The sequence below is a fragment of the Orcinus orca genome, chromosome 2, assembly GCF_937001465.1.
Source record: "Orcinus orca chromosome 2, mOrcOrc1.1, whole genome shotgun sequence".
In the NCBI taxonomy this organism is placed as follows: Eukaryota; Metazoa; Chordata; class Mammalia; order Artiodactyla; family Delphinidae; genus Orcinus; species Orcinus orca.
In genome coordinates this window covers 174,756,435-174,769,675 of record NC_064560.1, presented here as the reverse complement: position 1 = coordinate 174,769,675, position 13,241 = coordinate 174,756,435, and the positions used below count along the sequence as shown (strand labels likewise).

The window sequence follows — 13,241 nt, the reverse complement described above, 5'->3', positions numbered from 1 at the left end:
ATTGAGTTAAAATTTTTTACTCAACTTATAGATAAAGCAAAGAAACTGAATCATAGTTACTGAAGAGAATGTAAATATCATAAACCTTTAAAATATAAAAATAATAAAAAGTAATCAAAGCTAGAGATGTAATGTGGAAGGAAGGGTAGGGGGTGATATGAGTGCAGTGAATATCAAACTGAGAATTAGAAACAAAATGTAAAGTTGAGAAAAGAAGAAACATAAATCAACTGTATTAGGTTACTACTGTTGTTAGTCTAGCCAGTGAGAGTGGGGTTGGGATTTTATTTCATTTACTTTGTATATGTATTCAACTGAAAAACAACTTTTAATGAGGATTTTGCAAAGAATCAAGATATTAATGACTTTTGAAAAAAGAAGAGGATGAGGAGGAAGAAGAAGAGAGGGGACGGAGGGGGCCAGGAGCAGCAAGGATGCCATGCCAGACTAAGGTTAATTTGCTTGATGACCTTGAGGGTAGGAACCCACAGTTCTCCTCACAATAGGAACTAAATGTATGTGCTACCAATTAATGCTTAGTGCCAAGGAATTAGCAAGGCAGAATGCTGAAAGCAGAAAAAGTACCTCTTTTCTGCTGACACCAAAGGCTGCCCTCCCCCCAAATTCAATCAAGTGACTTATTAGCCATAGAGTAACTGTTGGCATGGGAGGAGGTTACTGCCAGTAAGGTGAACAGTAGACTCATACCCCTCCTCAAATCACACTTCTGAATGCAGACTTAGTAGCTAAGACAAAGGGTGAAGCAGGGAAGAACAAACACGGAGCGAAGTATGCCACCCGCTGCATACTTACATTGTTGATCAGGTAGACACCCCGCCCCCTGGAAGAGGCCACTGGTTTTACTATCCAAGGTCCCCGGTCCTTTGAATATGAATCTGCTCAAAATATTGGGAGACAAAACAGGGAAGAAAGAAACAAAGAGAAAGAAGGGACATGAGTTTATTATCTTAAATTTTAACACTAGTTATCTACTCAGGTACCCAAAGAATTTTCCAAATTTCTAAGTGGAGGACAGCAACTAAAATAACCTGTATTTTTGGACTAGCCTTAAAAATGAAAACAGAGAAAGAGAGAGAAAGGAAAGAGAGGAAGAGACAGCAATATTACATAATATATTTCTTCCACCACTTCCCCTCTTGAATGAGAGGATGAAGACAAAATAAGGCAAATATCGGGATGTTCGTCTATTACTGTCACAAACAACCTTCACGAATCTTTGATATCCTTGCCTCCTTTAACTAAAGGACCTCCAGAGGCTCACACTGCAGACAGTGACAACGCGAGTCAAAGGCCAGATCCCCTAATATGGTTACTTTCCTCAAGCAGTTTCTCTGAGCTTGTAAGAAAAAATCGCCTTAAATAAAACAATGTGAGTAGAAAGGTAGGACAATAATTGACGAGTGGTTAAAAGGTGCCCTTTACTTTTGTTCCTTTCGCAGGTTCAGGTTTACGCTTTAAATACCTTTGGGTCATAGGAAAAGAAAACACACAACCAATATGAGGAGTCCCAGAGGCCTGCAGATGGCTCCGGCCTCCACTTAGGGAAGGTCAGTGGACACGAGAGAGAAGCAGAGACAAAGGATTCTCCCTCTGATAGGAGCCAAACTGTCTTTTCAAGGCCTCCCAACAGGAACTTGATTTGTGTCGGTGCCACAAACCATTTCACCAGGAGAGAAAGAAGACCTCCTTGTCTTCTCTCCGCCACCCTCCCCTGCTTTTTCCCTTGATGTGACCTCACAGAATTAGAAAAAATGTCACGTGCCACACAGAATGTAAAACTCCGTGAGCAACTCCACTTCTGGGAATGTATTCTCTGGTCCTACTCACACATACTGGAACATTCTTTGTAGAAGATTATTCAGTGCTGCATTTTAATAGCAAAAGACATCCATCAACTAATTAAATACACTATATTGCATCTATACGAGGGGCCGGCAAACTATTTTTTGGTAAAAAGCCAGATAATAAATAGCTTAGGCTTTGCAGGCCATGCAACTATTCAACTCTGTCATTGTAGCTCAAAAGTTACCATAAACAATACGTAAACAAAGGAGCATGGCTGGGCCCCCAAAAACCTTTATTTATGGACACTGAATTTCCTATGATTTCCACATGCCACAAAATTTTATTCTTCTTTTGATTTTTTTCAAGCATTTAAAAATGTAAAAATCATTTTTAGCTCTTGGGATACATATAAAAAGGCATAGGACCAGATGTGACACAAGGGCTGTAGTTTGCAGACACCTGCTCTACATAATGAAATATTAAGCAGACACACAAAATGAGAATGTTATTAAGGAACAGAGAAGGAATGAGCTCAAAGAGACTGTTGAGTGTTACGAAGTAAAGTGCAGGGCACTGGGTATTGTATGCTCCCATCTGTTCACATACACACTCAAGCCATGTGCCAGTAAGTGCAGAGAATACCTCTAGAAGGATATGTAAAAATACTAATAACACTGATCACCTCTGGGGAGAACTGGATGACTGAGGAAAAGAGGAGAAAAAAGGCTTTTCACTGATTATTGTTTTGTATTTTTTGGGGGGTACCGTGACTATATTACCTACATCATTTACATAATTTTAAATTCCTGCAATAGATGGCATATTAATATAAGACAATTTAAATCTCTATAAACTGAAGTCACTGAATAGATGTATATATATATACACTTTATATATTTTTTCCATTTTGCCATTTTCCCCAAATTCTGAGGATACAATAGTTTGAGAACAAAAGGAACAATTAATAGTAAAATAAAACAAAAAAATGACAAAAATTTTTAAACTTCATTCATTCATTCAATACTTCTAAGTATCCAACCCGTCTTACGCAGTTTGCTAGTATGGGGCATGCAGAAGTGAAAAGACAGCAGAAAGGCAGGCCCTAAGCAAGTAATTAGACACACCGAGCTCACAAAGAGGAAGTGAGGGAGCTACATACAGCAATGCCGAAGAAAATGACCAGACCTGTCTGAAGACGGTACCCCCTGTGGTGACAAACGGACGCAGAAAATGCTCATTTTCAGAACAGGGAAAATCTAGCTAAATGCAACTTCTGCCATCTAACGCGTTTAATAAATCTTACTTTGTGGACTAGGCTTATCAGAAGTTTCTGGTGCTTCACTTTTATCATGTTCTTGAAATTCTAAATATCAAAAAAAGTGTCTTCATGCTAGGCCTTTCTCCTTGATTTGCTGTATTTCAGAACAAGGATTGATTTCTTTCACAGGTTCCAAAAATGTGGGTCAGAAGCAAAGCAAGGCAAAGAGCTTGGCAGCCTGTCAGGATGAAGATATACTAGACAGGGCCTGCAACTCTTTCTGGTGCCTTCCAGGTCCTATGGTGGCAGCATGCTCAATCTAATGGAAAGAGCACTGAACCAGGCGTAGGAAGATCTGAGTTCTAATTCTGACTTTTCTAATTCCGGGCAATTTGCTTAAATTATCCAGTCTCATCTTTAAAATGAGAGGTTTAGCCATTTGAATTATGAGATCTCTCATAATCCTACTATTATGATTCTATAAATTTACTGATTACTTTGAAATCCAGTCATCTGAAATTAACTGGCTGACATTAAAGTTTTGCTCATTCCTTAGAATTATTTCTGTCTCTCTTGCAACTAAAGATGACCAGAGGATGCAATTCTGGGCAGTGAGAAGTAAACAGAAATCTGCCAGGGCGCGGGGGGAAAGTTCTGCTTTTCTGATATTGGCGCCACCCTGCCTTCCTTGTTGTTTCCTTTTCCCTGCTTAGAAAGCTGTCCACAGCTGGGGAGTGGCTGCAGTTGGCAAGATCCTTAGTTAGGTTCTTCGGGGTCACAGACCTCCGACTATACACTAGCAACAGTGGCACCAGGAATCTAGCAAGATCTGGTCTGTATATTGCAAGCCCCACATTTTAATTACTGGGAACAGTTTGGCAGTATCCAGGCTTTCACATCTCTTGAGGCAGTGTTTGGTCTCTGGGCTAGGTCTCTACAGAGATGGATTTCAGGTTTTCTCTTATTAGAACAAAAAGCTATACAAATTCATGAGATCTGCCTTGGCTGGTCTCTCTAGAGTCTTCAGGCAATCCTCATATCTGTTCCTTATCAGTTCCCTTTCAAAGGCTCTTTCACAGGCTAGTCACATGCCTTTCTGCTCCTCTCAAACACCCAAACCCATCCCTAGGCCCCTCATTCCTGGTATGTGCCCTCATCACCCTCTCACCAAGAAGGCTGGGAATCTGTAACATAAACCCGCTCACCTGCTTTCCTCTCCATCTCAAATGTTACCTGGATGACCACTTAGCCGCCTTCTTTCTCTCCTTTTAGGGGAGAGACACGCCCTGCTTCCTGAAGCTCACCCTTCTACTTGGGCTCTTGACTAAACCCTCTCCTGCCTCCTCTGGGACCTCATTCCCTTGCTCATATCTTCAAGGTCTCTCTCCCCTCTGATTTCTCTGTAGTTCTTCTTCTCTTCCTTTTTCCCTTCCTTGGTAGTAACATCCACCTCCATATCTGCAACTTCCAGAGCCTATAACTGGCCAGAACTCAAAACTGCCTTTACAACTGCCTGCAAAACATCACCACACGGAGGCCTGTAGGCACCTCAAATCCACACCAGGTCCAAAATGTGACACTCCTCTTGCCCTTCAACACTTTTCCTCTACGTCAGCGGTCCCCAACCTTTTTGGCACCAGGGACTGGTTTCGTGGTTCCACGGCCGAGGGGTTGGGGAGTGGGGGGCAGGGGTGGTGGTTCAGGCGGTAATGCGAGCGGTGGGGACGATGGGGAGCGGCAGGTAAAGCTTCACTTGCTCGACCGCTGCTCACCTCCTGCTGTGCGGCCCGGTTCCTAACAGGAACCCCGGGGGTTGGGGACCCCTGCTCTACATTCCTCGTTACACTCCCTGGTTAAAGACTTAATGCTCCTCCCAGCTTCTCAGACTCACACCTTTGACCTCTGCCTCACTACTCACAGCCACTTAGTAAACTGTGTTTATTCTACCATTCTTTCCACTGCCTCCATTCCGTTCCAGCTACCTAGCTCAGTCTATCTACACTTCTTACCTGGATTATGACTTCCAAAGCGACCACTGTGTTTCCTCCCCCTGCTCCCTCCAATTCATTTCATGCAGTTATTTTCCTAAAGGCCAACCTGTTCATGTCACTTGCCTTCTCAAAAATATCCTATTGTCTGCGCTCAAGCAAGCACTGGAAGGCCAGGAACACAAGTGTCATGGAGAAAAGGGAATTTCTGAGTTATAATATGCTAGGTGGACAGCAGAGGAAATGAAGAGAACTTAAAACAGACTTTAGGAGGAAGAGGAATGTCTCTTTGAAAGAGGAAGTGGTAGGAGGAGGCAAGTTTCTCCCCTAATATGTAAACTTAGCAACACAACTGACCTACTAATGCTGGATTTCTCCCCAGTGGATTTAAGTGTAGAGGTCATGGACTCTGGACTACTGGCAAAGAATGACTGGCATCCTGGCAGGACTGAAACCAAGAAGCTTCCTCTTTACCATCACATCTTCCCTGGTCCCTCTTCTACCACACAATAAGTCCCTGCTGTGGTCTTTGGGAGGCAACAGCAATGAGGGATTTGTTTTCAGACTGAAGAACATCATTTGCCTGTAATAACTGCCCTGGGGCTCAATGTGGTGGCTTTGGGTTGCAGCTATATTCATTCTATGTGTGCTACTGACCTTTTGAATTCATTTTTGTTAGAATGTAGAAACTGTAAGAGTTTGAATAATATGCTGAAGAAATGGGGCTTCCCTGGTGGCGCAGTTGTTAAGAATACACCTGCCAATGCAGGGGACAGGTGTTCGATCCCTGGTCTGGGAAGATCCCACATGCTGCGGAGCAACTAAGCCCATGCGCCACAACTACTGAGCCCATGTGCCACAACTACTGAGCCCACGTGCCTAGAGCCCCTGCTCCGCAACAAGAGAAGCCCGTGCACCGCAACGAAGAGTAGCCCCTGCTTGCTGCAACTAGAGAAAGCCTGCACGCAGCAACAAAGACCCAAAGCAGCCAAAAATAAAATAAATAAATTTATTTAAAAAAAATATGCTGAAGAAACAATTCTACTGAAACACAGGTCAGGCTTGAACGCATGGAGGAACTCTAACTCTATCCAATCTTCTGAATGAGCATCCAGCCCTCAAACTGCCTCCAAAGGGTGGGGAAGAACCACAGAATAAGAGACAGCAGAGAGGAGAAAGGGAATTTTCAACTTGATATCCCTTTAGTGTTTACTAGGAAATTATTCTGGACTCTGATTTCTCAATAGGAATTCAACAGCAGGGAGTTCATATCAGGAATGCTTTTACGTTGCTAACATGTTAGTTGAAGCATTTTTATGCTATCATGTTGGCTTATTACACAATTTTTTACTTTTATTATATAACAATACATCTCTACATAATTTGAAATAGGAAATATTATTGCACATTTATTAAGTACCCATCAGGCACCACTCCAAGTGCTTTCCATGTGTTAACGTATTTAAACATCCCAACAACACTACAATGTCAGTACTAGTAACAGTCCCATTTTACAGAGGAGGAAGCTAAGGCACAGGAGGTTTCAATAACATGGCTAAAAATCCCATAACAAAAATTCCTAACTATAAATGTTCAGCTTTGAGTGCACTGTAGCTTTGAAGTTAACTTAATTCATCTAGTGAATACTCTACTCTGACCCATTTCAGAGCCTTCTGTGGGCAAACACTGAACTGCCAACCACTGGTCCCAGCGGGGTAAACAAGTGCTCTCAGAAGAATGGCCTCCCCAAGGTGGGAGCAAGAGACCCTGTGACCATTCCTGATGCAAGTCCCAGAGGATGAACACCGCACTGCATGACCAGACCAGACCACTAGGTCCAACAGGTTAAAAGAATCAAATGTCAGGAAGTCTAGAGAAAAATTTCTCTTCCTCTCTCCATGCTTCCTCTACCTATAAGACAGGAAAAGTCTTTTTCTTGGACTTATTGAGAAGAAAACTGTCTTGCTGTCCTCTCTGTGTGTCATAACTGATCCTCCTCACAGAAGTGACTTCTCCCATGGGTGGTCCTGGGAAATGGTCATTGTGTGCATACGCCCACTGTCTTGGCCACAAAGCACAGTGGTGAGGAGCCTGGCTTCTGAAGCCAAACTGCAGGGTCTGGAACCTAATCCCACCATTTGCAGCCACATAACTTACAGAAAGTTACTTAACCTCTCTGTACCTTAGTCTCCTCACCTATAAAGCTGGGAACAATAACAGTACCTACCTCAGAATAGAGGCTCCACTTGGAAGAGGGCCTAACAGAAGGGAAATGTTCACTAACTGTTAGCTATTATTATTTTTCCTATTTAGACTCTCACAAAAGACCTGCCTCACACCTTCCCTGTATTCGTGCCTCTTCTGTGCTCTAAGCCTACTGAGGCAGGCATTGCCCACCATGGGGGGAGAGTCCAAAATAGCCCATCTCCTCTGCTTGGACCTGGGGAGGTAAGTTCACTTCAAGACAAAAGAAGCAATGAGACTTGGATGCAGGCCATGCATTCCCAGCTAGCTTTACCACCAATACAGCAGACGTTCATGTGCCTATTTCGCTCCCATGAATATTTTGCAATTAGTCTGTACTCCAAGGAGAGAGAGTGTGACTAACTGGTACCTCTAAACCCTAACACCAAAAGATGCGTGATATGTGTACCCCAAAGAACATAAGTCACACAAGTCCAAAAATCGAGGGGACAGGGATATTCCTTAAATGACAAGGGGAAGAGAGATACCGAAAAGGATGCATATGTAGTTCATATGCAGAAGTATATCCATCCTTACATGGGCACTAACTCTTGTCAATGAAAAAGAGACTTTTTGTAATAAACAGGAGCACATTTATACAACACTAATGTGTCCTTACATAAACGTCCTTACTAAGAGTAAATACACACATACACGCTCAGAATAAAACAGTTTTAAAGTTATCTCTGCAATTGTTTTACTAAAGAAACAATTTTTTAAGGATCTGAAAAGCCCTGATTGGTTCCTGACTTGAGGCAGCCCTTGGAGTAAATCTGCCCCAAGTTCAGCTGCTGGGGATGGGGGATAGGGGACGGGGGTGAGAATGGAGCATCAGGAGTCAAGCACTTACTACAGAATTCCGCATACTCAGCTGGCAGCAGGAAGGTCTGAGGGAGGATGTGAAAAGCCTTGAATCCGTGCGTATGCTGCATTCGAATGATGTTTTTGTACAGTCGGTCCTTCCGGGTTAGTTCGTACGACCTAAATTTCATAAAAGCATTTCCATTTCAGTACGCTATGACTCAGAGGTTATCCTGTGTCATCACATACTAAAGAGTTCACAGTTCATGAGCAGTTACTGAGGATAGTATTATATCCCAAATCTATCACTTTGTCAAGGAAATGATCACCTTAAAACTAGGGCGATACATGCTGCCTATCAGGGAGTGTAATCTGGCAAACTACAAAAAGGCACTTCAGCTGGCCTCGACTGGATTCAAGAGTCTGTGGTTTGTTGCACTATTTAAAAACCATCTAAGAATCTTTGCTGTAACCATTAAAACTGCATTCTAGCTGTTCCTCAGTTCAAAATTTTCACTTTGATTTCTTAAAATCAAAGGTTGCTTTGCCAAATGTAGGTATCACCAATACTTCTTTCTTATCCACTGTCCTCTTCAGATCTAGAGCAGAGGTCCTCAAATTTTAGTGTACATAAGAATCACCTATAGAGTTTCTTTAAAAACGAATGTTCCAGGGTCACATCTCTCAAAATTCTGCGGTGAAGTCCAGGGCTCTGCATTTTAAGCATGGACCCCAGGTGATTCTGGTACAGATGGTCCGGAGACCACAATGTAACAGTGATTTAGTCTAGATCAGTAATTTCCAAACTTGACTGAGATACAGATTACCTCATTGCTTTTAAAATATATAACTTTCTAGGTCTACATTTGCCTAGAAAGATTAAGCACCTAGAAGGTGCTTTTTAAATACACACCTTCCCTGAAGATGGTGATTCCTTGAATCTGCAGTAAGACCTATGAATGTAAAGTACCCCAAGTGACGCTTATCATTAAGGAATTAGAAACAATGAACCAGGCTGAGGGGACCTTCAGGATGGTGGGGGAGTAAGACGTGGAGATCACCTTCCTCCCCACAAATACATCAAAAATACATCTACATGTGGAACAACTCCTACAGAACACCTAATGAACGCTGGCAGAAGACCTCAGACTTCCCAAAAGCCGTGTGGCTGACAGGGTCTTGGTGCTCCAGCCGGGTGTCAGGCCTGAGCCTCTGAGGTAGGAGAGCCGAGTTCAGAACATTGGTCCACCAGAGACCTCCTGGCCCCACATAATATCAATCAACAAGAGCTCTCCCAGAGATCTCCATCTCAACGCTAAGACCCAGCTCCACTCAACGACCAGCAAGCGACAGTGCTGGACACGCCACGCCAAACAACTAGCAAGACAGGAACACAACCCCACCCATTAGTGGAGAGGCTGCCTAAAACCATAATAAGTTCACAGACACCCCAAAACACACCACTGGACGCAGTCCTGCCCACCAGAAAGACAAGATCCAGCCTCATCCACCAGAACACAGGCACTAGTCCCCTCCACCAGGAGGCCTACACATCCCACGGATCCAACGTTACCCACTGGGGGCAGACACCAAAAACAATGGGAACTACAAACCTGCAGCCTGCAAAAAGGAGACCACAAACACAGTAAGTTTAGCAAAACGAGAAGACAGAGAAATACACAGCAGATGAAGGAGCAAGGTAAAAACCCACCAGACCAAATAAATGAAGAGGAAATAGGCAGTCTACCTGAAAAAGAATTCAGAGTAATGACAGTAAAGATGATCCAAAATCTTGGAAACAGAATGGAGAAAATACAAGAAACATTTAACAAGGACCTAGAAGAACTAAAGAGCAAACAAACAGTGACGAACGACACAATAAATAAAATTAAAAATTCTCTGGAAGGGGCTTCCCTGGTGGCGCAGTGGTTAAAAATCCACCTGCCAATGCAGGGGACACGGCATCGAGCCCTGGTCCGGAAGATCCCACATGCCGTGGAGCAACTAAGCCCATGCACCACAACTACTGAGCCTGTGAGCCACAACTACTGAGCCTGCGTGCCACAACTACTGAAGCCCCCACAACTAGAGCCTGTGCTCCACAACGAGAAGCCACCACAATGAGAAACCCACACACCACAATAAAGAGTAGCCCCTGCTCACCGAAACTAAAGAAAGCCCACATGCAGCAACAAAGACCCAACGCAGCCAAAAAAAAAAATGCTCTGGAAGGAATCAATAGAATAACTGAGGCAGAAGAACGAATAAGTGACCTGCAAGATAAAATAGTGGGAATAACTGCCGCGGAGCAGAAAAAAGAAAAAAGAATGAAAAGAACTGAGGACAGTCTCATAGACCTCTGGGAAAATATTAAACGCACCAACATTCAAGTTATAGGGGTCCAGAAGAAGAAGAGAAAAAGAAAGGGACTGAGAAAATATTTGAAGAGATTATAGTTGAAAACATCCGTAGTATGGGAAAGGAAATAGTCAATCAAGTCCAGGAAGCACAGAGAGTCCCATACAGGATAAATCCAAGGAGAAATACACGAAGACACATATTAATCAAACTATCAAAAATCAAACAGAAAAGAAATAATATTAAAAGCAGCAAGGGAAAAGCAACAAATAACATACAAGGGAATCCCCATTATGTTAACAGCTGATCTTTCAGCAGAAGCTCTGCAAGCCAGAAAGGTGTGGCAGGACATATATAAAGTGATGAAAGGGAAAAACCTACAACCAAGATTATTCTACCCTGCAAGTATCTCATTCAGATTCGACGGAGAAATTAAAACCTTTATAGACAAGCAAAAGCTAAGAAAATTCGGCACCACCAAACCAGCTTTACAACAAATGCTAAAGGAACTTCTCTAGGCAGGAAACACAAGAGAAGGAAAAGACCTACAAAACAAACTCAAAACAATTAAGAAAATGGTAATAGGAACATACATATCAACAATTTCCTTAAATGTAAATGGATTAAATGCTCCAATCAAAAGACACAGGCTCGCTGAACGGATACAAAAACACGACCTGTATATATGCTGTCTACGAGAGACCCACTTCAGACCTAGGGACACATACAGACTGAAAGTGAGGGGATAGAAAAAGATATTCCATGCAAATAGAAATCAAAAGAAAGCTGGAGTAGCAATTCTCATATCAGACAAAATAGACTTTAAAACAAAGACTATTACAAGAGACAAAGGACACTACATAATGATCAAGGAATCAATCCAAGAAGAAGATATAACAATTGTAAATATTTATGCACCCAATATACCTTAATACATAAGGTAAATGCTAACAGCCATAAAAGGGGAAACAGACAGTAACACAATAACAGTAGCGCACTGAAACACCCCACTTTCACCAATGGACAGATCATCCAAAATGAAAAAAAATAAGGAAACACAAGCTTTAAATGATACATTAAACAAGATGGACTTAATTGATATTTACAGAACACCCCATCCCAAAACAATGGAATACACTATCTTCTCAAGTGCTCATGGAACATTCTCCAGGACAGATCATATCTTGGGTCACAAATCAAGCCTTGGTAAATTTAGGAAAATTGAAATCGTATCAAGTACCTTATCCAACCACAACGCTATGAGACTAGATATCAATTACAGGAAAAAATCTGTAAAAAATAGAAACACATGGAGGCTAAACAATACCTACTAAATAACCAAAAGATCACTGAACAAATCAAAGAGGAAATCAAAAAATACCTAGAAACAAATGACAATGAAAACATGACAACCCAAAACCTATGGGATGCAGCAAACAGCAGTTCTAAGAGGGAAGTTTATAGCAATACAATCCTACCTTAAGAACCAAGAAAAATAGTCTCAAATAAACAACTAACCTTACACCTAAAGCAATTAGAGAAAGAAGAACAAAAAACACCCAAAGTTAGCAGAAGGAAAGAAATCATAAAGATCAGATCAGAAGTAAATGAAAAAGAAATGAAGGAGACAATAGCAAAGATCAATAAAACTAAAAGCTGGTTCTTTGAGAAGATAAACAAAATTGATAAGCCATTACACAGACTCATCAAGAAAAAAAGGGAGAAGACTCAGATCAATAGAATTAGAAATGAAAACGGAGAAGTAACAACTGACACTGTAGAAATACAAAGGATCACGAGAGATTACTACAAGCAACTCTATGCCAATAAAATGAACAACCTGGAAGAAATGGACTAATTCTTAGAAAAGCACAACCTTCCGAGACTGAACCAGGAAGAAACAGAAAATATAAACAAGTCAATCACAAGCACTGAAATTGAAACTGTGATTAAAAATCTTCCAACAAACAAAAGCTCAGGACCAGATGGCTTCACAGGCAAATTCTATCAAACATTTAGAGAAGAGCTAACACCTATCCTTCTCAAACTCTTCCAAAATATAGCAGTGGGAGGAACACTCCCAAACTCATTCTATGAAGCCACCATCACTCTGATACCAAAACCAGACAAAGATGTCACTAAAAAAGAAAACTACAGGCCAATATCACTGATGAACATCGATGCAAAAATCCTCAACAAAATACTAGCAAACAGAATCCAACAGCACATTAAAAGGATTATACACCACGATCAAGTGGGGTTTATCCCAGGAATGCGAGGATTCTTCAATATAGGCAAATCAGTCAATGTGATAAACCATATTAACAAATTGAAGGAGGAAAACTATATGATCATCTCAACAGATGCAGAAAAAGCTTCCGACAAAATTCAACACACATTTATGATAAAAACCCTCCAGAAAGTAGGCACAGATGGAACTTACATCAACATAATAAAGGCCATATATGACAAACCCACAGCCAATATTGTTATCAGTGGTGAAAAACTGAAACCATTTCCACTAAGATCAGGAACAAGACAGGGCTGCCCACTCTCACCACTATTAATCAACACAGTTCATGAAGTTTAAGCCAGAGCAGTCAGAGAAGAAAAAGAAATTAAAGGAATCCAAATCGGAAAAGAAGAAGTAAAACTGTCACTGTTTGCAGATGACATGATACTATACATACAGAATCCTAAAGATGCTACCAGAAAACTACTAGAGCTAATCAATGAATTTGGTAAAGTAGCAGGATACAAAATTAATGCACAGAAATCTCTTGCAT

General features: G+C 41.6%; 1 protein-coding gene across 18 annotated transcripts in view; it reads right to left on the bottom strand.

Moving 5' to 3' along the window:
• Positions 1-13,241, bottom strand: part of TTLL5 (tubulin tyrosine ligase like 5) — a 309,168-nt gene that overhangs the window by 267,605 nt on the left and 28,322 nt on the right. For 16 of the 18 annotated variants that reach the window (XM_033408371.2, XM_049706827.1, XM_033408745.2 and 13 more), the window contains 2 exons: positions 8,147-8,277; positions 814-896 (listed from right to left, as the gene is read on the bottom strand). In XM_033408371.2, coding sequence (XP_033264262.2) covers positions 814-896; positions 8,147-8,277 — 214 coding nt within the window. The remainder of the gene's footprint in view (positions 1-813; positions 897-8,146; positions 8,278-13,241) is intronic. The other 2 variants (XM_049706829.1, XM_033408837.2) reach the window with 1 other exon arrangement.